The 27,259-nt window shown below is 40.9% G+C and overlaps 1 protein-coding gene across 8 annotated transcripts in view; it reads left to right on the top strand.

The window, feature by feature from the left end:
- Positions 1 to 18,252, top strand: part of ARFGEF3 (ARFGEF family member 3) — a 90,728-nt gene extending 72,476 nt beyond the window's left edge. For 5 of the 8 annotated variants that reach the window (XM_032102047.1, XM_032102044.1, XM_032102050.1 and 2 more), the window contains 9 exons: positions 1,242 to 1,370; positions 1,902 to 2,078; positions 2,624 to 2,738; positions 3,507 to 3,609; positions 4,158 to 4,289; positions 6,198 to 6,328; positions 7,584 to 7,592; positions 9,118 to 10,348; positions 11,091 to 18,252. In XM_032102047.1, coding sequence (XP_031957938.1) covers positions 1,242 to 1,370; positions 1,902 to 2,078; positions 2,624 to 2,738; positions 3,507 to 3,609; positions 4,158 to 4,289; positions 6,198 to 6,328; positions 7,584 to 7,592; positions 9,118 to 10,348; positions 11,091 to 11,282 — 2,219 coding nt within the window. In that variant the 3' untranslated portion in view covers positions 11,283 to 18,252. Of the gene's footprint in view, positions 1 to 1,241; positions 1,371 to 1,901; positions 2,079 to 2,623; positions 2,739 to 3,506; positions 3,610 to 4,157; positions 4,290 to 6,197; positions 6,329 to 6,937; positions 7,564 to 7,583; positions 7,593 to 9,117; positions 10,349 to 11,090 lie in introns of those variants that run through there. The other 3 variants (XM_032102045.1, XM_032102049.1, XM_032102051.1) reach the window with 2 other exon arrangements.
- Positions 18,253 to 27,259: the final 9,007 nt, after the last annotated feature.

Here is a 27,259-nt window from a genome sequence, read left to right as displayed (position 1 = left end):
ACCAGGATGAGGCAAAGTGTTTTAGCCTGCTTTGCCATATCTGCAGTATATTTTCATGGTGTCTTTGATTTTATGCTGGACTCTTCAAGAGGCTGTTTTAGAGATACTCAGTTCTCCCAGATTAGAAAACGCCCGTATTTCATTCTGAGTCATTCGTGCTGTTTCCTTATCCAGAAGTATCATTAAAGTCTAACTGCCTGAAAACAATGTCACCATACATACTGCCCTTTGAAAGTGGTGTGACTAAATAAATGATCAACCTAGTTACAGAGTAATGATTTCACTGTTTTTTCCTTGTTTCTCGGGAAGATTCTTGCAGTCAGCAAGCTCAGTGAATCTTAAACTAAGTTCCCTCTTGTATTGCTTTCAGAACATAAGTAGCCAACAAACATCATTCAGATACAGACTACGTCAGCATAGCTAGCTCTGGCAGAGAACATGGACTTACTAGTGAACCAAAGTAAAATCCATTTTAAGCCTAATGAGCCCATAGCCTTCTAAGGCAACTTAAGAGTGTAATGTGCAAGATCCTTCTAGCTGTTCATGATATCATGGCAGACTAGCAAGTACTTAAGGGATCTGTGAAAAATTGAAGGTCAGCAATTCCTAACCATCTTCAAAATTGTATTGAAAACTAGTTGTATCCCATAATCTTTTAGGGCTTATCTGTTTGCCAATATAGATGAGAGCTCACCTGTATCCTATCTGCTGTTCTGGCAGTTATCCAGCTCTGTGACCTCTTTAGATGTTAAAGATGACATGTGAGGCAGCCTGATGATACCTCATGAGACATTTTTACTGGTCAGTTCTGAGTACCAAATAGAGCCAGTTAAATTATGTCTAGTCTCCTCAGGAGCCTTACTTAAAAGCATAACCTAAAGGAGCTATTCTGGGCAGCATTTGAGATGAGGTTTTACTCATATTTTTTGTGGGATGTTTTACACAAGGTTAAAGAGACTGGACTAGTAGGAATAGTGAAATATGACAAGAACAAAGTGTACATCATGGACAAGGAAGGACGGCACAAAACACAAACCTGATAAAAAGGGGGGGAAAATGAAACCATCATTTCAAAAACGGCTGTTGCCCACAACAATTACACAGCAACAGTAAACACACAAGAACCATGATCTTTAAGTTACTTAGTTAATTAATTTCCATCACTTTTTGAGGGCAAGTTTCACCTGTGGTCAATGCAGTATCTTACCCAAGGTTTTTAATATTTCTTTCTTTACTTGTAGGCCTTATCAATGTCTGGATTATTCTGCTGGAAGAATTAACAACTGCTATATCCAACTGTCCCCGTCAGCACCAGCCTCCTACTTTGGATCTGCTCTTTGAGTTGCTGAGGGACGTTGCCAAGACACCTGGTAATGAAAGGGCTTGATAAAATGTGAGCTAGTGGAGTCCTAACTAAACCTTTTAGACTCCAAAACTAGTTCTGTAAAGTATGTTACTTGTGTTAAAGCTACACAGAGACATTCTCTGCTAGAAAGAGAAATCTCAGAGTTGGTAAGTTGTTCCAGTTAGGGCATCATTCTGTTGACAAAAGGCATCTTATAAGAGTATATGAACATATGCTTAAATTTGTTACACAGTAAAGAGGTGTGGTACTCTATCAATGTCCTAGCCACAGAAAATGTTTGCTTTGTGTCTAGGAAATGGAAAGAGAAAATTACATGATCCTGCAGATATGTTGGGAAAGACTGCAGGTAAACTGTTGGATAAATGTACCTCATAACTACATCCAAAATACTTTACCACTCTCAGCCACAAAAAAGTTTCAGAACCTCTTTCCTTCAACATTACCCCAGGCTTCAGCTTGGAACAAGCTAGCAAGTTTACTGAGCATGTAGGCTTTGTAAGCAAATATATACAACCATTATTGTGTTTATTTTAAGGACCAGGATTTGGCATTTATGCAGTTGTACATCTTCTTCTTCCCACGATGTCTCTTTGGCTCCATCGCAGCCATGGTGACCATTCTTACTGGGACATGGCATCTTCTAATTTCAAGCATGCCATTGGCCTTTCCAGTGAACTTGTAGTGGAGCACATTCAGAATTTCATACACTCAGGTATGTCATTGTAGTGTCACATCTACTGTAATCAGTGACATGTTACTGAACAGCTACTTGGGGAGGTGGTTTCGTTGCTTTTTTGGTTGCTCAAGCATAAAATAAGAGGAGAGTTTAAAAATTCTAATTGGGATTTTTTTTTCTTTATAGGGTTTAGAATTATGGGGAAAAAATTGTAAGGCACTTATGGAAGTTACTTAGACCAGCCTCCTTCTCAGAGCAGGGCTATCTTCAAAATTAAAAGATCACAGTCTTTAGTATACTTCCCAAAAGAAGATGTAAAGACTTTGATCATAAGGAACTAGAATATCAGAAGCAGGATCTAAGATACTTTTTCCTGTGCCACTTCGAGCCAGACATTTTATATTGTTAACTTAAAAAGGATTGTTCTTATTTCAGCTTGATGTGGTGCATAAAAATAGCTGTATAAAAAGAATTTGGTTTTGCAAATTCTCTGAATAGCAGTAAGTGTAGCAAGACTGTTTATCTCTAATTATAATGAAAAGGCAATTATGTTAAAATCAGTCTGTGTCTTTTCCTTACAGATATTGGTTATGAAAATATGATCAATAACATGTTGAAAGATCTTTTCAAGTTGCTGGTAGCCTGTGTAGCAGAACCAACAGAAATTATATCCAGAGTTGGTTGCTCCTGTATCAGGTAATCCAATCTGTTCACTCTTAGCATGTTCAAAAAAGATGTCTATGTCTTTGTCTTTGAAGAACTTGTGGACTAAGTTGGTTAACATCTCCAAAGAATTCTACAATATGTCTTAGCTCTTGTTATTGGAATAATGAATTTTAGACTTATTAACCTTTTCTTGCTGTTTTCAGTGTGCTTCAGAACCTGTGATTTTAGGCATTGCTATGTGTATGATTCTCAAAAAAAACACTTGTATATTATTTATATATAGTTAGTCAATAATTGATCCTTAAGGAAAAGGGTCTTTCTTCTGGCATTCACAGGTCTTTAGAGGTAATTAGCACTTTTCACAGTCTTCAGGTTATTGCAGTCATAATCAAAATAAGCACTGCATTTATATAGTTACATAGTGTGTGGTTCTTGTGGCAAGATGACTCCTTAAAGAGGAAGAACAAAGGAGAAAAAGTCGAAACTATTGTGTAATTACAAAAATAGGTCAGGGCAACAACTGAGGAGATTGGATAACATTAGCTAGCTACTGAGTAAGCCTTTTGTTCTGTTTTCACAGAATCATAGAATGGTTTGGGTTGGAAGGGACCTTAAAGACGTAGTTTCAACTCCCCTGTCATGGGCAGAGATACCTTCCACTAGACCAAGTTGCTCAAATCGCCATCCAGCTTGGCCTTGAACACTTCCAAAGATTGGGATTTTCACCCTTCTCCCTTTATAAGTAAGAATTGTCTAGTTCCTTCTTGAACATGGTAACATTTTCCTGTGTCCTTGCAGGTATGTGTTGGTGACAGCAGGGCCTGTTTTTACTGAAGAAATGTGGAGGCTTGCATGTTGTGCCTTGCAGGATGCATTCTCTGCCACTCTGGAGCCAGTAAAGGTAAAACTGCCATTTTGCTGTCAGTCAAAGTGTAATCACACAGTGGATACACTAACTTTTGGCAGGTCGTTAATTTATCAATTCACAATTAAACATGTTGGATCAACAATGGAGATTGAAGTCGGTTTTTCTGAACGTATGCAGACAACACTAGTAGCTTACAGTTCAGACTTATTTTAAATTGCCTTGCCAGTACGAAATTGGAAGAGTTCAATAGGCAAAAACTTCCCTTTTGATCCATTTCTTCCTCTGGATTGACAAAAGCTAGGTAGAAGACAACATTGCTTTGTTGTAGCTGCATGCTCTGTACAGATTAGTTTTCAACTCACTGATTTGTAAACAAAAGATCTTGTGAAGTCTTGGCAGACCCGCATCCGTAAGAAGCTGTACTGCCTTTACATTGGATCTATTAGTTGCTAGATGGCAGGTGACTAGCTGGTGGGAATGGCACAGGTCACTGAATCTTGTATTTCACACAAACAGGCTGGACATGGCTACAGTCACTTGTTTAACGCACAGTGAAAGTCTGATGTTGTTTCTCTCTATAGAACCTGTTGGGCTATTTCCACAGTGGTTCTGAAAGCTTTAGTGGAGATGCCTGTGAAGTGAAGGTGGCAGCCCCCTCCCTCTCGCCAAGTGCTGAAGCTGAGTACTGGAGAATCAGAGCCATGGCCCAACAGGTACTGACAGATGTTTCAGGGGAAGTCAGAAAACCTTTTAAACTTGGAGCTTTTCTTTATGAAGGTGTATTTTTTCCACCATCTTCCTCACAAGGCCTACAGGCAAAGACTTTCTCATCACCTGGCTAACATCAATTGTCTAACAGTAGTATTCAGAAAATTTAACAAAAAAAACACCCCAAAACCCACAACCCCCCACAAAAACCCAAACAAAAAACTAAAACAGCAACAAAAAAACCACAAACAAAAAACAAAAAAAAACCCAAAACAAACAAACAACAAAAAACCAACCAAACAAACAAACCCAACAAAACTCAAAACTGTCGCCCTGTAAATAGGAATTTGGAATGCAAGGTGAGCATACATCATGTTTCTGATAGAGAAAGGGAAATAGTCTTATCACTGTGAATCCTCATCTAGAATGTCACATAGATTTCTGAATACTCTGTTAAAGAACGATAAATTCAAAGGACAAAAAGTGCACTAGAATAGAGATGGTGATAAGAAAATAGGAAAACAAGATTTGATTAACCTGTCAAAGCATTTTTCTCTATAAATACCTAGGTATGGATTGCAGAGAAGAAAAAGGGTTACTTGGAACTAGAGGATAATGCTGACATTTAACAAATTATTCACTAACTCCTAATCAGAATCAGCAGATCAAACTTGGAGAAAACCTTCTTAGGGTCGTTTTGACTACAGCAAAGGTTATTCATTCTGTGAAAGTGGTTATATGAAATAACTTCTTTGAAACACAGCAGACTGAACTTAATGACCTGCAGGGTACCATAACAGTGTAAATACCATATGACAGTTTCATCATGGGAAAGCAGCTAGATTAAAACAGCCAGCAGATGTTTGGTGTCAATTTCTGACTTGATAAATCATACTGTGATGCTGCTTGAAAATCTTAGATGCACAGACCAAGATTGGTGATCACAAATAATGTGGTAGTGGTACACATTGTTTGAATAGAAAACATGTTTTAAATTAAGTTTTAAAGATACAGAACTCAAGAAAGCAGGGAATGTAACATTCTTTTCTTGTAGACACTATCAGTGACACTCCCTGAGGCCTCCTCAGTGAGGATTTGCCACAACTATGAAGCTACAAAACAAAGCTACAGCAACTGAGAGTTGTTTCCCTGTTTCCCACTGTCCTGATTTTGGTTGGGATGGAGTTAATTTTCTTCCTAGTAGCTGGTACAGTGCTGTGGTTTGAATTTAGTATGAGAATAATGTTGATAACACACTGATGTTCTAGTTGTGCTTACACTAAGTCAAGGACCATTCAGTTTTCCATGATCTGCCAGTGAGGAGGTGCACGAGAAGCTTGGTGGGGGGACCATGGCCAGGACAGCTGATGGAGACTGGACAGAGGAATATCCCATACCACAGAGCGTCATGCTTAATATATAAATGAGGGGAGATGTCTGGCAGGGGCTGCTCAGGACCAGGCTGGGCATTGATCATTGAGTGATGAGCAGCTGTATTGTGCAAGTTTTATTTTTCTCTCTTTTTTTTGTTGCCTCCCTTTTTGTGGTGGTTGGTATTATTATATTTTATTTAAATTATTAAACCATTCTTATATCAACCCATGGGGTTTACCTTTTTTCCCCTGATTCCCTTCCCCATCCTTGAGAGGGATGGGGTGTGGGGTGTGGTAAGTGAGTGCTGCTTTGGTATTTAGTTGCTGGCTGTGGTTAAACCACAACACACCCCCAAAGGATGGCATATGAGGTGTCTGTTGTATCTTCATGGCTGAAAATAATCCTTCCAACAACCAGCCTTTCTAGGTGCAACTGATCTTTCACACTGCAGGGAATCCTATTCCCAGCCCTCCCCCGCCCTGCCCCGGACCCACTGCAAGTGCTAAACTGGTTGTTTTATGTAACTTCTTGTTTTCTAGGTCTTCATGCTGGAGACTCAGTGCTCCCCAAAAACCCCTAGCAACAAGGAAGGGTTTGAACATGCCCAGTCATGTGTGCTCATCATTGACCTGCCACCAGATAAGAAACCAAATGGGCATAACCAGAGAAGGTAAAATATCTTCCAAGGAAGACACTGTGTCAATAAAAGCAAGATGAAAATATTGCTGGACAGGAAGAGCTGTGAACTGAGCCTGGCAAACCATACGTCTCCATAGGGCTCATAAAAAAAAAATGAATACACTGATCAAATTAGGTTTTGTGACACTGTTGTGTTTTTAATGACACCTAGGAAATGCAGTGTCTGTTTCACTAAGGGTCTTTTAAATTTGTTATTACTTGGTTAAGAAGGTAGAAGAAGTTAACGGGTAAACTTGGGCACTATAAACTGAGGAGACCACATCCAAAACTGCAAAGCTGTCAGCATTGAGCTAGGGAATGTTGGTTTTGCTTGGCACATTATTTGTGTGGAAGTCTTTCTGTTGTGTTACCACCTGAGAAACTCATCTATTTGCACGACAGTCTGATCCTGTGAAAGAATATTTCTTTTTGCTTGCACTTGGTTGTTTAAACAACTGCTGTACCATCATTTGGGCCAAGAATCAGAATTCTGCGTTCAGGGTTTGTGTTTGTATTGCAAGGTATGTAATGGCATGAAATTGTGTTTTATGAGATACCAAACATGCTTTTATACCATGCAAATTTAAACTATTGCTTGCAGCAAGGAGCCAAAACGTGATGGTCCTTCTTTGGATGGACAGGAAGAAAGATCATGCAAGATGTCTCTATTCTTACACTGCTGTACAGTTTTCCCCCAAGACCAGGCACTCTGTTGCCTCACCATCAGAGAACATGGCCATGCACAGAGACAAGGAAAGCTTGAGATCACAGGCTAAGCCCTTCCTTTATAGGGGAAAATATCTGCTTTGTCCAAAGGTTAGCAGGTCATTCTTCTTGTTACTATGAATGCAAAGCAAAAGTCTGGAATATTCTTCTCTCACAGCACATAAGACCATGCAGTCTAACAGGCTGCGTTTATAAAGGGTCTTGCTTGTCTTTAAACACATAAATAAAGCTTGCAATTAAATACAAACTCTGAATGCTCTCACACTGCGCTTTGTCCAAACAACTGCAAAAGGTGTATATGCCCACAGGCAAGTGTTCTCCCAGCAGTGCTCATTTTTTCACCAAAACACAGCTCACAAGTTGACTGTGCCACTGTTTTCATATTATTTGCTACGGCAGTGCAGTAATATGGCAATCATGCATGATAGTAACTGTGGCCTTTCCAAAGTTTTACTTTAACCTTAGCAGGGTTTCTCTTTTCCCTTTTGGTTTTGTTTCCTTAATGCTGCATCGTTTCACAGGAAGCTGGGGTAAGGGAGCTTTTCTTCTTCCTAAAAAGTAATCATATATTTCAGTTTGAAACTTTGGGCAGAATAAGAAAATACTATCCTTAACCAGCTTTGGCATTGTGTTTTCACCTGTAGTTCTCTACCAGTTTCTTTTGGGATGGAGCAGTACTTTATACTGTCCTTGTAAATTGCTTTTTTGGCTATTACAAGGAAAGCAGATCTCCTTCATTCCTGACCCTGCTTTTGGAACAGGATTAGTTGCTTGAAATCACTGCAAGCTCTCATTTAACTTTATACGTGCTCTTAAGAGGTTTTCTGAGTCAGAGCCTCTAATGATTTTTACAGCAGAAAACTACTTCCCCATAAAGAGCTCTACTGTATGTGCTAATCATCAACATTTTATCACTGTCAAATAATAAGACTACTAAATTTTACTGATGTATCAGCACCGACAGCTGTGTCATGGTAGGCAAACTGACACAGGGAATTTAACCAGTTTTGCCTGAACTTTCTTTTAAATGTTGCATTCTCAAAATTGGGTTTTGATAGGATTTCTCCAAAAAAAAAAAAAAAAAAAAATTTGGCTTTTTGTTTTGGCATTCTGAAAGTTTTGAAAGGTGTTTACTGAAAGTGGAATAATTTTTGCAACAAAAAAAATTAAAGGTCTACAACTGAATTTCTCGTGTGACATGAAGATTTGCTTTGACTTAGACCTAAAACTTCAGTATTGCAAGCAAACTGAAAAATCTCTTCCTTAATTGATAGCTCTGCTAATTAAAACTTGACCCATCACATCAAACCAAGTATTATTATGTGCATCAGCTCCATTTGAAACATTGTCCTGTAATCTTACATAAAGACTTTTTAAAAAGGCCTTAAGATAGGTTTCACAGTTTATAATTTGAAATCCATGAGATACCAAACAACAATCCTGTCTTTCTTCCAAGCCTTGCTTGCCTGTAAGCCTCTCAGTGTTATTTACTGATGAAAGACCTGAAAACTATGGTCACAGGAATTTGCCATTCCTGTGTCCCCTGAGCAAATCAAAAATTAGTGAGGGCTGAAACAACTCCCAGCATTTATCTAACAGGAGCACAGCTAAGAATCACCCAGTATCATATGTGAGGAGCAGGGTTAAGAACAGATATTTCCATGCTAGACTCTCAGTGTTCCAGTTGAAGTCTTAAGAGCAAACAGTGAAATGTGCCTTCAGCCAGACTTCAGCTTCTTTGCATGCTGCATTGCACTGCTGATGTTTCTGTACATATTTCTTTATTGGTTGGATACCTCTTCATGGTTTATTTTTAAGAAGTGCTCCTGGGCATTAGTGGAAATGGAAACTGAGTAGTAAACTAGTTTTGGCCTCAATTTGTCATGACAAAGTAAAGGTTGTCTGACATGGTGGAGGAGGAATAACTTGTGTGTTAAAAATTCCTCAGCTATAGCAAGCTGAAATATTTGATTGTGTTTTTATTCCTAGTACAAGCCCAATGCCCCATTTTAATATTCTATGATTTTTTTTCCTTCCCATGCTTGGTTTACCAAGTATTCCTTTCAGGACGATAGTGGTGAGCTTACTGTCCCACCAAGTACTGCTCCAGAATTTATATGACATCTTACTGGAAGAATTTGTGAAAGGCCCTTCTAACTTGGAGGAGAAAATGGCAATACTAGTACCAGAAAACAAGTTGGCTGGTTTTCTCAGGTACATCTCCATGCAAAACCTGGCTGTCATCTTTGACTTACTTCTGGACTCCTACAGAACAGCCAGAGAGTTTGACACCAGACCTGGGCTGAAGTGTTTGTTGAAAAAAGTGTCTGGCATTAGTGGAGCTGCCAACTTGTATCGCCAGTCAGCCATGAGCTTCAACATCTACTTCCATGCCCTGGTTTGTGCAATCCTGACAAACCAGGAGAACATCACTGCAGAGCAAGTGAAAAAGATCCTCTTTGAAGATGATGAGAGAAGCACAGACTCATCACAGCAGTGTTCATCAGAAGATGAAGACATTTTTGAAGAAACTGCTCAGGTCAGTCCCCCGCGAGGGAAGGAGAAGAGGCAGTGGAGGGCTCGAATCCCATCTCTGAGCGTCCAGCCTGTCAGCAATGCAGACTGGGGATGGCTGATCAAGCGGCTTCACAAGCTCTGCATGGAACTGTGCAACAACTACATCCAGATGCATCTGGACCTGGAGAATAATGTAGAGGAGCCTCCAGTGTTCAAAGGTGACTCTTTCTTCATTTTACCGTCTTTTCACTCAGAAACCTCCACCCCATCAACTGGAGGGCTATCTGGAAAGGACACACCATCAGAAGATGACCGAAGTCAAATCAGGGACCAACTGGGAGACAGCTTGACACCTCGAGGAGGGAGTGGAGAAATATTGCTGCTACCCCCACCCCTGAGTCCTAAACCAGAGAAAAAAGAGCAAACCAAGAAAAAAGAATGGTGGGAGAGTGCTGGCAACAAAATCTACACCATAGCCACCGACAAAACCATCTCCAAGTTTATGACAGAATACAAGAAGAGAAAGCAGCAACAGGCCATGACATCGTTCACCAAAGAGGTCAAAGTGGAAAAGAAAGGGGAACTCCTGGGTTCAAGAGGGCCAGACTCACCTGTACTCCAGCGGCCACAACATCTTCTAGATCAAGGTCAAATGAGGCATTCATTCAGTGCTGGTCCAGAGATCCTGAGACAAGAGAAGAGACCCCGCTCAGGGTCCACTGTCAGCTCCCTAAATATATCTATTAGGGATGCAGAGGCCCAGATACAGGTAGGACATTCTTGTAGAATGCTAATAATAATAGCAATAAATAAAAAGATACCTATACATTTTTTTATTTATGTTATTATAACCTTTTTGTTAAGTATTGTATTATATATAATGAGGTCCTCATAATGAGGACTGAATCTTTCAGGAGCTGGAATTAATAAAAACCTGATTCTGTCCTATTAAAAGAAAGTCAGTCTTGAGGGAAGTGTCATCAGGCATATACTAGTTCAACTTTCAAGAGTGCTGCTATGACTGGAGCCAAAGCTGCCCTTAATCCTGAGAACTGACAATCTACAGCAAACTCATTGCTTACTGCTATGGGCTGTAGCCCACTGAAGGCTTTTGAAAATGCCATGCTGCTTGTCACATTGCTTTAGTACTTAAGAATGGGGATTTTTGTTAATTCCAGAGAAAAATAATGGGTTCTTTTGCTAAACAGAAGCTTGCTGCATGCATGTCCAAGTGAACAAATCAGTGAAAGCATCAAAATTGGCAGACTTTATTCTCTGTGGGACAAAAAAAAGGAAGGGTGAGCATGAGACTTGCAATACAAAGTCAAACAATGACTTAGTACTGAATGTGAATTAGGAAGACACAGTGAACATTAAATGAATATGCTGGCATTACTCAGTCTTCGTGAGGCTGCAACCACCAGATACCTTATTTTCTGCCTCAGCCCCTGGGGCTCACCTGTTTAGAAAGGTCTTCTCAAGAGGTTTTTTTTAATCCAATTTCTTCGTAGGCATGGACCAACATGGTGCTGACAGTTCTCAACCAGATTCAGGCTTTGCCAGACCAAACTTTCACAGCCCTGCAGCCAGCAGTGTTTCCCTGTATCAGCCAGCTGACTTGCCACGTGACAGATATCCGTGTCCGCCAGGCAGTACGGGAATGGCTGGGAAGAGTGGGCCGAGTTTACGATATCATCATTTAAACCAAGCTGTGCTCTGTTGCAAAGGGCAGAAGACATTCAAGGTATACAACAAAGAAGTATTTGGGGTTCATTAATTGCCTATTTGTTGGTGATAAATTAAGAAACAATGAGCTTGTCAATATTGTCTATCCACCTGAGATTGTGTCCCTCACTCACACTAGCAAAGGAGGCAAAGCATGAGTCCTTCCAGAGGATCTGGCATGGCCCCAGAACCTAGAACCCTGTCTGTAAATTAGGCTCCTACCAGAAGAGGTGATACATTTCAGTAGCCTTCATTTTAATTCAAATTTGCAGCAGTGGGAGCCACCAGAAACTGCAGCAGAACTTCCACGCTTGCAATTAGCTGTGAGTGCAACTGTTGTGAGGATGTCAAACCAGGTCAGTAAGCCTATTTAACGTAGAAAATAAATAAATAAATACAAGTCAGTGAAAAGGTGGGGCTATAGGACAAGTAAGAAGGTGACACTTTTTAGGGTAACATCTTCCCTTCAAAAATTGGCATGAGAGGGGATAGCCAACTAAAGATTATTGTAGTAACTAAACCTGTAACTCACTCGAGAAAGTGGAAATTTATTTTGCTCCAAGAAGAGCCTTTGAAGTCACATTTGGAGTAGCTAAAGAATCCCAGGTCTAAAACAGGTGAAGCAAGCACAGGCTATTGATCCTTTCATTGCTCTTATGGAGTATTGCTCGAAGAGAAATGGCACTGTCAAACTGCCCTCTCTGCAGCACTACCCTGGCTGCCTCTTCACCTATGCCTACAGCTGAGCATTTTGCCACGTCTAATTCCCACTAAGGGTGAAAGGGAAGTTTGTTTTGCTGTTTCCTGTAAAGCTATGGGGAAGACATACCACAGCAAATACCAGCATGTGCCAGTATCCAGCATTCAACTAAGCAGAGATAAAATGCTCCAGTTTAAGCACCACTGCAGCTGTTATTCTACTGGAAATTTCTGTTTGCTTATGTAGAGCTGCTGTAGCCAGGAACACCCTTATCAAACCTTTGTTAAATGTAGCCTATCACTCCACTTTGAGCTGAAGCAAGATGGAAAATGGTATGAAAGGGAGGTATATTTCCTGTTTCTCTCCCATTTCTTGTCTGCTGCTGTAAATAGAAAAGGACAGATCCTCGTGGAGGTACATCCCTGCTCCGTGCAGCACTCCTATAGGGACTACTACAATTTGCTGTTATTAGTAAGAGGGAGGAGAAGGGGGAGGATTGACTATTGTGTTGTCAAGTGTATATGTGATGCTTTTCACACTAGAGAGAACAAAGGGTTACCTTGCTGCACAAGTTATGTCACAGCCCCTGGGATATTTCATTTCGTACTCCCATGCTATACTATTTGTTGATTTGTTGATAACTTGTTGAAAATGAGTTGATTTTAATTTTGGGTGACCCCTTAATGCTGTTCTCCCAAGGCTTTTAAAATGTGCACGCCAACTAAATATACAGCTTCAGTCCCTGCTCCAAAGCATCCTAAAAATGTCATCTTTTTATATAAGGCCTGGATTTTGCACAACTATCTGCTTTTAGCATCTTAAACCTGGAAAAAAGAGGGAGCCAAGAAGCTCCACTGAACAGCCATCTCCCAAGCTGCTTTGTTTACAAAGAGTCTGACACTATTCTCCTGCCTTTTCCCTCCATTACCTACTTTGCATTTGTCACCTGCTAGTCTTGTGCAGGGAGTATTTGTCCCGTAACTTTCTGTAGTGCCAGTCATGCTGTTTCCCTTTCTTTCAAAAGTTTCCTTTGCTAAAGTGCTTAAAGGACATAAAAATGCTGTAAAAACAATTATTTTCTACCACCTAAACTGACTTTATAAATAACTAATTTAAAAATGTTTTCAATTGTCAATTTTCCCCCAACAGTTTTAATACTTCCTCAGGGACAGGTTAGATTAGCCTTTGGTATCTGGGAGAGTAGTAGCACAGTTTGATTTCTGTTGCCATGTCTTTCTTACACATTTTTAGGTAGAGTAGAAGTGTGGTTACGTTTTTTGTTAAAGTTTTTATTTGGCATCTATACAGAACTGCTTTTAAAGCAGTACATTCGTTAGGCAGCAACAGAAATAAGAATAATACATCATATTCAAAGCAGCCAACTCTGATGGTTTTCATTATAAATGCATTGAATGGGTGCAGATCCTTGCTGTACTGATCTAGAACTAAAGCAAATCCCTAAATTATGTAGGGGAAATAAAATTGATATCAATACTAGTGAAATCACTCAGGACTACAGAAGAGGCCCTTGTATCTGGGAAACACCATGGTTGTGTTGTGGTTGCAGTACAAAATTCTTCTGTAAATCAGAAAAAAAAGCTTTAAGAGTGACAATACCATTACCACCACCTCCCTCAAGCTCATGAACACAGTATAACCTAGTGTTACTTGACTAGCCACCATCTTGACCTAAAATATAATTTCATTTCAACTATATACACTACAAATAACCACACTGGAACATGAGGACAAGTAAATTTGCTGTGTTGCTGTTGCCGTTTTGAACTTTGTCCTTCAAATTATGCACTAAAGTGCCCATTGTCACCCTCAGTGCCTCTGCTCATTAACACCCCTCCCTAAAAGGTCATAAGTAACTTCGTGTAATTCCAGAAATGTAATTTAGAAGGAGGGGAGAAGGAATCTTTGAAGCAGCAGGCTTTACATAGCAAAGTTCAGCATGTGCTGCTCTTCCTTTTCCTTGTGTGTAAAATGCTAGTCAGGTGAGGGGAGCAGCCCATGGCCACTTCAGTGACCATTACCATGAGATGTAAAAGCTAAAGCTTTCTGATGTACCCTCAAAACATAAACAAACAAACAAACAATATTAGTTGATTTGTCAGATTCTCAGCATGTTTTCTGCTGGTTTAGTTATAGACATCGGCAAACCCCAAAGAAGTAGAACAATAAATGTGTGAAGTCACCATTTCATAGGTCCTGTGTGGCCTGTTTCATGGCTCATGACTGCCAGCATGATACTTTCAGACCTCATAAAGCAGGCTTTATGAGGTCTGAAAGTCCAAAGGAGTCTGCAGAACAGTGCCAGGAAAAAGGAACTAGCATCAGCCTGTCCTAAGCTTCAGAAGGAGAATTCCCAACCCTGCACACCCCAATCACGTCCAGGTACATGTCCATGCTACAGTGGCTTTTCTGCTTTCTACCTGTGAGTGGGGAAGCACCTCAGTCAGTAGCAGTAGTAGTCCTTGTATCCACCTGTGTATTCACATATGTATCCCATTCAAATCCTTAATGATAGCTCTATAACCTCATGCATGGCAGCACATTGGCAGCTTTACTGTTGAATCAAACATTTGAACCTTAAGAAAACCAGTCTCTCTGCATTACAGCCTGAGCTTGCTCTTTCTCTTTGCCTTGGTTAATGACCACATTCTTCCCTTTTCTTACCCTTACTTTTTTTGTCACATAAATTTCTATACAAGTTTGGTTTGATTTTTTTTTTATTGAACTGGCCAGTTGTTTTTAAAAATGATTGCCCAGTAAATTTTACTCAACTGAAATGCTTTAAAAAAAAAATTGTGGTAGCTTGACGTCTTTCTCAGGTACCAGAGCTGCACCTCCGCTGCCTTTGCCTAACTCACACTGCCCTCCTCAGGGCCACCGCAGCAAGCAGAGACAAGGGCATCTCGTTTTAAAATCTTGTAGGCAGTTCCTAAGAGAGAAAGTTGCTGCTGTCCAGCATCAACTACCTTTTAGCACATGAAACAGCTCATCACTGTGCAAATATTTAAAGCTGAGAAAAGCAGAGCACTCATCACGAAAGTGATCCTTTTCCTGAAGAATAGGAGCAGGGTTTGACCCCAACCTGGTCTCAGGCCATTGCATGTGTTTGCACTTCCTTCTGCACGGTGAACATATGCAATCATATGAGATGATTGACATGTGTTTGTACAGATACCTGGAGCTCCAATCACTGCCATATTCTGAGCATTCAGCATATTTTCAGAGAGCTATCCACATTATTAATGTGCTTATCTGCTGTGTTATGTATTTGTATCACACCAGCAATGGTTAACACAGTTATTCTAGTACCTTTTCTGAGCTTTCAGCAGCCATTGAATTGCCACTACTGTCTCTTGGTTAAAATGCTTTCACGTCTTTAAGATGTTAAGATACAGATTTAATACTTTCCTAGGGATAAACTCTCATTTGAGAATAACTGACTTAATTTAGCATATAGAAAGAATTACTAGAAAAAGATTTGCATTGACCTGGGCAATATCTTCCTTGTACAACTCCCAGCACAGGCAACATAGCTTTTGCCTCCTCACAGATGAAAAATTTCTGTGCTCTGCACTGTGGCTTGCTCATGTCAAGGCCAAGCACAGTTTACACCTGTGACTTGTAAGGTGCTTTCCCTTTCAGTTTGAGCTTCAAGTTGGGTTTAAAACCTTAAACCTGACTGTAAAATTCACTGACAAATCCTCACTTGCCAAAGATAAAAACCCCCACCTCTAAGTACCATGTGCAGTCTTCACCTGTACTTCATATATACTTCATAGCAGCATCTCAGTGTTGTTGTCAACACTGCAGAGCCCGGCACAGCACTGGCATGAAACCATGTGGCAAACAAGGTAGAAAGTAGAGTCCAGCTCCATGTGCTGCCTGCACTTTGTACCTTTCTTCACAGCTTGGGCCCACATTCAAAGTGCTGAAGATGTTGAAATCAATGGAAGTAGCTAGGTATCTTTAATATTCAGGATTCAGTCCTTGAACCCTTCAATTCCTACATACGGGTTCACAAGTTCTCAGGAAAGGGGGAGTCCTGTACAGTTCTTTGTGTTACCCTCTCGTCTGCTGTCCTCCATACACCTCCTGCTTGAAAAATCCATGGGAACCAGCACATAGTCCCACACATCCCAGTACTGCAAAACTAGAACCCTCACTTTTGCACAGATCTAGCAAGCCAAAGTGTTTATTTTTTACCTATCTCATCTGTATAGAAGCCTGTTGAGAAATTGAGCATGTGGCTTGGCTATTGTCACCTTCAGCAATCCATTCTAGAAATGCCATTTCTCAGTGCTAAATTGCTCTTAAATTCACAAAAAAAGTGACGTTCTTCCTTTTTTTCCCCCCACTTTTGCACTAAGATACGTCTAAGATGTCTAAGCAGTCAATTTACTCATTACTCCAGTCATAGTAATTAATGGAAAGACCTGTGTACAGGGCTAATCGTATGACATGAAATACTTAGGTTTTTTCAGTTGCTGATCATTCCACATTTGTTAAAGAACTAAGATGATACCAATCTACCAAAAGAAGTTTCTCTTCGTTTAGTGTAAAGGACCAACTTACCATGGCACAGAAGCACAAATGTTGGATTTTATGCAATGTAGATAAAAGCATGTGGCAGCTAGTGATCCCTCTTCACTGAGCCTCCGTAATTTGAGTGGAGCTTCTATAGGGATATCACCAAAGGGTCTCTCAGCAGCCCTCACCAGCAACACGCCTGGGACTCCAGGAAGTTGTACAACTGCAAGGAAAAAGTCGTAGATCCTCTTTCCATTGTTTCCACTACTTCCCCTCAGAACATATACTTTATGTGTGACACTAATAGGATAGTAAACAAACAGTTTTGGCCAAACATGCAGTGCTGGCTATTTAAAAAGAAAAAATAAAAACGTACATGGCCTAACACACATCAGTCTTTTCACTTAGTGCTCAGAGGTCTCCAAGCTGAAAACTAAAAGTAGAGGGAAGAAATGCCCTAATTCTGCAGATATTAGTGGAGCTACACTGTATGATCCTGGATTAATGCAATAATGAGCTCGCCTGTGGAACCAAATTCCCTCAAATTCCAATTTTGGCAAAATCACAAGTTGAGGTTTGCATAGTCTACACTGCCACATTGAATCAGGGAGCTGAGTTTATGGAAAGCATTTTTGGTTAAGAAACATGGCAACAGGATCGATTTCAATCATTTTACCCAAACATCCTACTTTTCAAAAGGTAGTTTATGTACTTCCGTAAATTCCATCTGACTCCCATGGAGCATCAGGGCCCTGTTTCCTATCCATGCATTTGGTCCATCTGAGCTGTGGTGAAGTGCCACACTTCCACAAGCAGCAAGACAGCTGAGCTAGCAGACAGGCATAGGTACACAGGTTCAAGCAAGGGACAAATATCTCCTCCACAATCAGGCTGTGACTCCTGAGCCCCCCACTCTGCAGAGGAAGACCGGACTCTATGCCAAAGGGAGAACAGCCAGGAAGGGCAGAGCATGGTGGTGACAGAGCCCTGTAGTGCACACCGTTTGCTAGAGCAGATGGGAGCAAGAGATTGAAGGTGTGCGATGACAACAGCAAGAACCTTCTTTCAGTTCCCCCCACTTTCCCTTCTCTTTTCCCCTCCCCCCTTTTTGGCATTTTTTGTGAGACTGCATACATATTTCTATGGCCCTTCAACCAGAACTGAAAGCAAGCCAAAGGGAGTGGACACTCCGTTTCGCCAAAGATCTAAGTCTTTCCTGTTTGAAAATTAAAAAAAAATATCAAATTTTATTTCTGTGATGATGGCTGCCAGGGGAAGCAATTTACCACAAAACATGATTCCCAGGACTTAATCTCTCTAGCTGTATATTCAGGAGGAGCCAGTGATACTTCTTAAGAGAGTCTATAAATTACCTTGTCAAGCAAGTGCTTACATTGGGTTTACCTTCTGCTGAGTTCATACCTATCTGCAATTCCTTGGTTTCATCCATGTTTCTTCCCTCTACCTTTCTGCTCTTCTTTAGAAGAACACTTCCCCATGTCCACCGTGTCCTGTTGTGCCGCTAGCTTTGTATGGTCCTTGGGTGTCCAGTGGTTGGGCAGTCACTGTCAGCTGGCTTGCAAATTGTATTTTGTGTATATTTTATTCTGACTGAATTCTGAAATGGAAATATTTTAAAACAAAAAGTATAAACTATTTATGTTGCTTGTGTTGTAGAATAAAGACGCAAATGCAAAATAAATTATGCTTCGTTTTTGTCTAATGAAAGTTATTGTACAGTTCCTGATGAAGCAAAGGAACAGAGCAGAGAAAGGGCCTGAAATACTTGGTGTGTACTAGCAGGAACTGCAGTTTTCATGGATGACCTTGGGAATTTAGTCACTGTGAACTGCTAGGTGTTGTTGATGGGAACTGAGATCTAAACACTGACAAATGAGTCCTACAGCACTTCTAGCCAGAGTCTGGGTTTGTGGGGTGGAGAAGGGTGACGCTACTGAGATAGCTGGAGGTGCAAGTTGATGCCATGCAGAATTTTGAAGCATCTAGACAGGTGAAACATTTCTCCCTCCATTTAAATAAGGAGAATACTTTTGGCTCTGATTTCATTAGAGATGGGTTGCTCAGAGCTCTCATTCACAGCCAGACTTTTGTTGGGGTTTTAAGCTAGGCATTCCCTGACCACCTTCAGTTTAGATAGCGCTCATCAGATGTTCCCAGTAAACAGGTGCGTGGATGCTGCAGTGTTTCATTCTGCTGAAATGAGAGCTCAGCAAGGGCTCTCCCCATCACCTCTTTTGATTAAAGTCAAACCAAATATTGCTCCTGTTGAAGAAAAAACCTTTAATTTAATGAAAATAGTAAACACCTTCTTTACAGGTGTCACTCCTGCTTCTGTATGCAACCAGAATTTAGGTACTGAAGGAGAGAGCGTTTGCCAGTATCCCTGTCAAGAGAATTGGCATGGGGCTTCCTGAAAGCAGGAGTGTGTCAGTGACAAGACATAGCATCATACAGTAAACCTGAGGGTACACCTCTGTGGTCAAGGATGCTACCCACAGCCCAAAGGCAAGCTTTCCACATAATCTCAAGAGTGAAAATGCAGCCAGCTTGCCACCTGGCCTCACTGGGATCTCTGGGCATGGGCTCCCGTACACTGAAGCAGCATAAGGTCTGGCCTTCACTGGCTGTTACATAACAGCCTCATCAGCATGAAGGTTAAGAGCAGATTACAAAGCAACCAAATGAGGTTGTGATACTTTAATAATCTTACACACTTCTGGCAAAAGAGAGTGTGTTAAATCCCAACCGCCAGATCTAATTTCATTCCAGGAAACTACCTTCTGCTGCTCTACACGTCTCATTTAGATCCCATTAGAAAGAGTTTCCTTTCCTCCTAAACAGCATTCAGTAATGTGAAACAGCAACAGAGTAAATACAGAAACTACTGCTACACTATTCCACTCCTTACATGTACAAATTCCCAGTTGCCTTCCCACTAGCGCTGGGGTCAGGCTAGCATGGTTTCTGCTGCCTTTGGTGCAAGAGGTCCACATGTGGTAGACCTTCCTTTGTACTTATCTAGAAGATGCTTGGTCTTGTTCTTCTGTTGAGGAGCAGAGTGTTAAGAGCACTTGCCTAAGAAAACAATAAAGGGAATTTTTAAAGGGATGAAACAGGCACACCATTGAATCTCAAGCATCGTTTTCCCTTCAGTGGATTCACTAAACCCATTCATTTTTCTCACAATGTAGGTTTATCCCTGGCTACACTGTGTTAATCTGTGTTAAATTAAAAGTTAAAAGCTCCCCTGATACCAAGCCAGACTAATTGTTTCCTAATTGTTATTTTTTTGACAGGGTGCCAAGGGAGTGCCCAGTGTCACTACTACCATTTTACAGCTGGGATGAACAACTGAGCAAGTAAAAAATTTGTCCTTGACCTCAAAATGGCCCAAAGTATCTAAACACATGCTCTGGCCTCTTGTTTATCCCAGGGTTGTAGATCTGTGAGATAATCTGGTGAGAGAGGGAAAAAAAAATAACAACACTAAAAAAACAACAGCAAAGACAGTTCATAGGAGGGATAAAGAAAGGCAAAGTAGAGATACCAGCAGGTACTTCAGGTACAAGACAAAAGGGAAACACACTTTGGATGTAACAGTTAATGCACAGTAGGGTTGCAGAGGAGACCACTGTCACATCCATACCCCCAAGCACTCGGGTAATAAGGGGACAATATTTTCAGTAATCCTGCTGGAAGCATGCTCTCTCCAGGACAGCTACTGGTCATGTTTTCCAGATGAAGAAACCTTTTGGTTCCCTGAGCAAACCTATGGCAGAAGTTGAAATAAGAAATAGAACGAGGCCAGGATTCTGTCCACAGAGCTATACGAAATGCAGGGTGATTTCTGATTTTTGGAGCTTTTGGCAAAGAAGCTAGCATCAGGATAAACCTCTTAACATCTAATATCACTGTAAACAAACACAAATTGAACTCTATCCAAATGCACGACACAGTGTCCTAAAAGAGTGTAGTCAGAATCCAGAATTCAAAACTCAACAGAATCCAAAATAAATCAGTACAATTTAGATGTAAGCACAGGTCAGCTAGGTCCAAGGAAAAAAAAAAAAGAAAAAACCAAAACCCAACATATTAGTTACGCTGCATGTGCAATTTTCTGACTCCTGATAGAAATCCATAGCAGTAAATCTGGTTGATTTTTTGTTTTGTTTTTGTCTTGGGGTGACCTTATGATGTGTATCCCATATCGCTGCCTATGCCCAGAAATTAATTTTTGTGCCTTTCTATGCCTCTAAACTGAGCCTGAAAGGGGGAAGGAAAAAACTGAGCAAAACTTTCTCAAAGCAGTTTGCAGCTCGTTCAAGGTTACAAAAAGATAGCAGGTTTTTTTTTTTTTTCCCTAGCTGGGGCAGGGGAGGGAGGAAGCACCCGGCTTGTTTTTTTTTCCAGTCAGTTTTTGGCCAGTTTTTTTCTTCTTGTTCTCTGGAGAGAGACTGAGAGTTGGACTTTGGATTTCCTTCTCTGGAATTCCGGATTTTTCCCCTTTTCTACTGGACTGCCTGATTGCTGTAACATCAGAGCACATCGGGAGGACTTTCCACCGGGCACAGAGGGCCTGGCCCCGGCCCAAGCCCCAGCTCCGAGGAGACCAAAGGGAGGACTCGAACACTTTCCCAGGTTTTTTCCTCTACCGCGAAAGATTTTACCATCTAACATTGTTTTCCTTCCCATGTGTTTGTTAAATAAATAGTTTTATCTTCTTCACTTTCCTTCGAGGAAAATTTATTTTTTCCCGAACCTGGTGGGGGAGGGGTGGTTGTGCCTTCTCTCAGAGGATATATTTCTAAATTTGCCCAAACTGGAACAGTTTTTACAAGAGATTTGTACCTTTATCTATACCATAATTTCTGGGAAATCTGTATCCGTAGGGGAGAGACAATGCTTCTGATTTGCCAGCTCTGAGAAAATATGCCCAACCTGAAATATTTTTGTTCGCTGTGGTTAATGTGACCACTTCTGATCGCTAATCATGTTCATTCCCTACCACAGTCAAACAAAATTACTTAAAATAATGTGAAATACTTTCCTGCATAGCATTTATAAATTATTTACTATGTTTTTTAATGTTACATTATATTCCCAGAAGACTGCTTTGTACTTCAAATCAGGTTCTTTGTGCCAGAGATTACAGGGAAAAGAAGAGATCAAAATAAAACTGGATAAGATGCTATACTGAAATCTATCCCAGTAAGTAATTTTGTCTAGGAGGTCAAAAAAGACAAATCTTCAAGCTTGGGAAACAATAATGTCAATCATAATGAGAAAGTGAAAAATGGTTTTGAACAGGTATTGCAGTAACTCATGCGAGAAGAGGAAGGTGACAAGGCCCTTGGTTGGTTCACAATGCTTACTTGCAAAACCAGTCCATCATCCCTTGAGAAAACAGAGGAATCAGTTTCTGGGTAGAATTGCAATGGTGGCGCTACAAGCACAAGAGCCCTGATAAAAACGTTCTTTTAAAATGCCAGCTGCGGGGATGGTCACCAGAGCAGGTCTTACATCTCTCTTGCACATTACCTTTTCTTTTAAAAGGACACTAAATAATTGAATATCTCAATTCAGGCTCTTGTGGCCAGCACCAAGCCCAAGAGAATAAACATTATTAGTTTGAAAAGCCAGGCATGAAAGTTAAAAAAAAATAAAAAGGAAATACTTTAATCTAGGTTGCTAATTTTTTTCTCACACATTTTCAATTTTTTAGGCAGAGCTGTGCTGAGAGTAGGACAAGAAGGATGACCACTATTGAGGGTCTGTTGGGAGTGTGGGGTATATAGGCTACACTGTGTTGTTCTAGACAACATTACAGATCTGCAATGCGTGCTGAAGAAAAACAGGATGAGAAAGAGAGCCTGGGGCAGGGCACAAGTGCCAAACTACATCACTTTTTGAGTGTCTCTTCTAGAGCCTGAGCCATCAAACAAGCCAGTCTGGGTGGATAAGCATCCCTCTCAAGAAGGCTATACTCTGCACATAGCAGAAAGAAATGTTTGGAGTCAAATAAAGTTTATAAAACCCCTGAAACCCTGAAGAGCAACATCAGAATGTAAATGCCTTAACCCGTCAGGCCTCATGCCGTCCCTACGACCTGGGCACATTGTAACTGCTCGCCCCTACAGGCCCCACTGCCCCACAGCGGCCACCTGGTTCCTCCTGCCGTAACACACCAAGTCACTTGACACTGAGAGTATGAGGATATGCCTGGAAAAGGGGTGAGAGGATCCCCATCTTGTAGCAGAATCAAATGACTGCCTCAGATGTTCTTTTCACAACTGATTCCCTTTGTACACCACTGCCCCAAGCAAAATCTACTTTTTCCTTCAAAAGAAAATCCACATTTAATCAGCCTGGCCCCAGGCTTTCCGCCTCTGTACAATTCTGAGTGGCCCTGAAGCTTCACAAAGGAACAACATTTTGCACGGCAGCATCAATGCAGCCCATGCAGAATGAACTGGAACTCACCGTGGGACACAGATAGGGACATCTTTCCACTCCCTATCCAGAAGCGGGTCACTGCAGTGGATATTTTCTCAGTACTCTCTCAAATGACAATTATATTATATTATATTATATTTTATATATAATTATGTTATATATAATTACATATAATTCAGCCTCCTGAATTAAGGACATGATGGACTGCACACACAGAACTGTACAGATCATCCATTCAACCACACCAAGCCCCAGTGCAGAATTTTCTTTACATTTACATAGAAGGCACTATCACACACCTCTATACACCTTGACATCAGCACGTCATTCTTGGGCTGCAGCTTACATTTCCTAGCTGAAAACCTGGCCTGTTAGTTATAAAGCTGCCCACACTGAGCAGTGGTTCTCAGCAGCTCAACTGTCCAGGTATTTCTAATGTGCAATTGTTCCCCTCTAAGCATTCACACGTCCCTCAGACAACACATTTCTTTCATGATGGGTTTGCCATGCCACTCCCTGCTGCCAGGCTATGCCTCTTGTTTTAAGAAACCACACTTAAAGCCTTTGCCTTTGTATCCCTGGTTTTCTATGGAGAGTATTGCATGGTGCCTTGCCTTTTCTAATACCAAGACCCTTTCATTTCCAATCCTGTGGCATACTTTCCACTTGCATCTCTGTAAGCTCTAATCTCCCGAGCCCGAGGAAACTGTGGCTGTGTCTTTACCCCACTGTCCCAAGTGTTCTTATCCTTATGGCCTTGCACTTGTCAATTCTGAAATATTTTTACATTGGAAATGTCTGCCTTTCGTGTTTAACTCATCCCATTTCCCCCTCTGCCTCCTGACATTTTAGTTTCCAGTCTTTAGCTCCATTGTAAGAGCTCTTCAGCCTTCCCCTCAGAGTTTTTAGCAGGTAACTTTAGCACCTACAAGGGTAATGGCTTTTCACTTATGCAGCAGACATTGCCCACCAACACACGTGCACGAGGCACGGCAGCCAGTCGGCATAAGCAGCACAGGCACTGCATCAAGTGTGACACAATTGATGCAAACGGTGTCATAAAGCAAAAACAGCCAGTGGGGACTTTGAGCAGCTTCCACAGAGTCATGCTCAGCACTGTCACACAGCACCTGCTGCACCAACAGGACACCCCAAGGAGGAGGACACCTGCCTGGCAGTCCTGCACTTCCCGCCTGACTGATGGGGAGTTTTCCCTTTTCTCTGCCCCTTCAGGTATAACTGCAGTCCATACATGCCATCAGCTCTGCTTTATCATTTATTAACATTTATTATCATGCATTTAAGGCTGACCTGCCTTTGTGTAACAAGGCTCATACCCTAAAATCTAGGCTTGGCTGCAATTTTGCTGGCCAGCTGAACCATTAACAAGTGCACTTGAGAAAAGAAATAAAGATTTTGTCATGTCTGCAGATTTGGGGCCTTTTTTATATACAGGATTTTCTTAATGCATTTCATTTCTATAGCAAACTTTATTCTACAGGTTGCAGGAGGCTGTGCATCTTCTCCATAAGTTCGAAGTAGAAATCTTTAGAGTCAAATCAGGAGATTAACCTTCAGGATGTGCAGGCTGAATTGGAACTGTATACAAACTGTGTTTTATTTCACGCAAAAAGAGGTACAAAATTACTCAAAGCCTCTCAGTTGATGTTCTGTTAAATAACACAGTTCATATGGATTCAGAAGTCCACAGACACGAATAATTTTCACTCCTGTCCAGAAGGGCCAAAGGCCAAGGGTCTCGCTTGGCTTTTCCTTGACAACTGAGTACAACACTGAGTGTATCCTGATTTTGCAAATGTTTCAAGCATTTTAATAACGGCAAATGAAGAGTTGCAGATTCATTGTTAGTGATGGGCGATATCAGGGCCTCTCTGAGTCTGTAATCAGAGACAATAACCTGTAAGAGGGTGTGTCAATAACTACAGTTCTCTCTGGAGCCGCACCTGGCTTTAAAGGGATGACAAAGGACTTTTAAGTTAGTTTGCATTTTTTCCACTCTGATGAAAAACTGAGCTAGTTTTAGAAGCTAGAAGAGCAATTGCTTCTCCAACAGCACTCTCCTGACGCTGGTTTTAAGCAACAATGTCAGAAAGAATAATTCCTTTGGAATCTAAAGATAATAGATTTTTGGCAGCAGCAGATGATACTAATCAAATCAGGCTATAAAGATATGATCATGCTTTTGAATGAAATCTACTGTGTTAGCAACAAGTAGTGACACAGAGACTGCTGTACTTGCATACAGTCTCAAGAGATTTCATTCAGGGATTCACAATATGCTAGCAGAAAATTGCATCAGTTTGAACAAAGAATTGAACACAAGACTGCAGATAGCTTGAGAGTTCCATGTCTAAAGCCTGCCAACCAATACACAAGGTCAACAACCAGGGTAAGCAACATCAAATACAATGAACAATAAGGTAAATCTTAGAAGTTTACTTTTAAAAGCTCACCTGAAGGTTAACCACACATTCACATTTCTCCTTAGAAGTTTATTTCCCTGTGTTGGTGTCATGGTTTAGGAATGGCACTCCCCAATTTAGTGTTTCCCACTGAAACTCCAAACCACACACCACTTGGTCACCCTCCCCCTTTTCTCCTCCTCCCCTCTGCAGAGGATTGGAGAGGAGAATCAGAGCCACAAAAGGCGAATATCATGGGTTGAGATAAGAACTATTTACCAGAAACAGCAATGAGATAAGAAAATGAACAATATTAATAAGGAAAGTGTACAAAAGAGAGAGTGTAGAGCTCAACCCGCCTGCAGCCATGCCACCCAAAACGCTCCCTGTGGTCAGGACCAGCGTTACCCCACCACTCTGTCCACCATATTTTCTCACCTGGAAGGAGCCCCTTCACCTTGGAAGAGAGTCTCTTTCTCCCACCCCTGGCAATGACACATCCTGGCCATGGCCCCTCCCAGATACTGCAGAAACTTAGCCCTGTCCTGGCCAGAACCTGGACAACTGGCAAATACTACGGGACGAAAGCAGCAAAAGAAATAAAGTGTGGACAAGGGTTACAAAAAACCTGTGTGCCATTCTTTAAGATCAGGGTAACAAACACTGCTTCTGCTCTGCTTCCCAAAGCCTTGTAAAAGGACAGATACATCCATCATTTCAGATACTACAAATATTGTAATTTATAATGTTGCCCATAGTTGGTATTTGAATGCAGGCAAATTTTACAGCTATATTAGATAATCTATTGAGTAAAGATACCACAGACATAGAATATTTCTTATTATTGTTATTGTCAAGATGGAAATAGTTCAGCCTTATTTTTAATGGTCTAACTTAAATTACATTGCATTCCTGATATTAAAATGGGATTAACTTTATTTAAAAGAAACTGTAAAGAGGAGACATATATTGCTACCAAATTAATAATTTCTGTAGGAAGTCCCAGCACAGGTTTTCTCAGTTATATTTAAGGAGTTACTATTTTTTACTTACGGGGGACTTTATTTATTTTTATATACTGCAATAAGAAAGCTTTCACTAGATATGGGATGAGGTCTCCCCCTCCTTGCAACACTTGCCTCTTCTTCTTCACAGCCAGGCACAGACACTCCTTCACAGCTGCCTTCCTCCCTCTCTCTATACTCATCTTCTGGCTACCTGCTGCCATGGAGCTTTTGCCCCCTTTGGATATGCCAGGAGTGTCGGGCATTTCTCCCTAGTTAGTGCCTTTCCATTTCCTCACTCCCTTTGCCCAAAGCATTTCTAATCCATTTTGTTTCTTTTTAGAATATCTTCCTTATAAAGTAGCAAAATACTTAATCTCTCACTAAGGTTAAGGCAACACTTCTAAAAGCAAATGCAACTAAAAGCATAATGTGGTCAGCTGGTTCTTCAGAATTGCTGAAAAAAACCCAAATCACCAAAAATCCAACCCCAACACCAATCCCTCCACCACCCCCTCCCCCATAAGCAAAGAATTTCTATAGTTTGCCTAAATAGGAATGAAATGTCATACAGTGTGTACTGGCAGACACGCACTCTTAAATAGAATGGCAGATTTTTCTCTTAAATAAGAGAAAACAGAAATTCAGTGTAAGGGTGACCAAATGCAAATGAAGGTGATCAGACCTAGACTGATAGAAATTACAAAAAAAGTACATAATAAAACCCCACAGCTCTAGACAGTATCATCAGATGGATGCTGCTCAGCCACCAGCACTCTGCCATGACCACAGAGCTTTTCAAGCCTTAT

This window comes from Corvus moneduloides, chromosome 3, assembly GCF_009650955.1.
Source record: "Corvus moneduloides isolate bCorMon1 chromosome 3, bCorMon1.pri, whole genome shotgun sequence".
NCBI lineage: Eukaryota > Metazoa > Chordata > Aves > Passeriformes > Corvidae > Corvus > Corvus moneduloides.
This window is presented reverse-complemented; position numbering and strand designations above follow the sequence as displayed.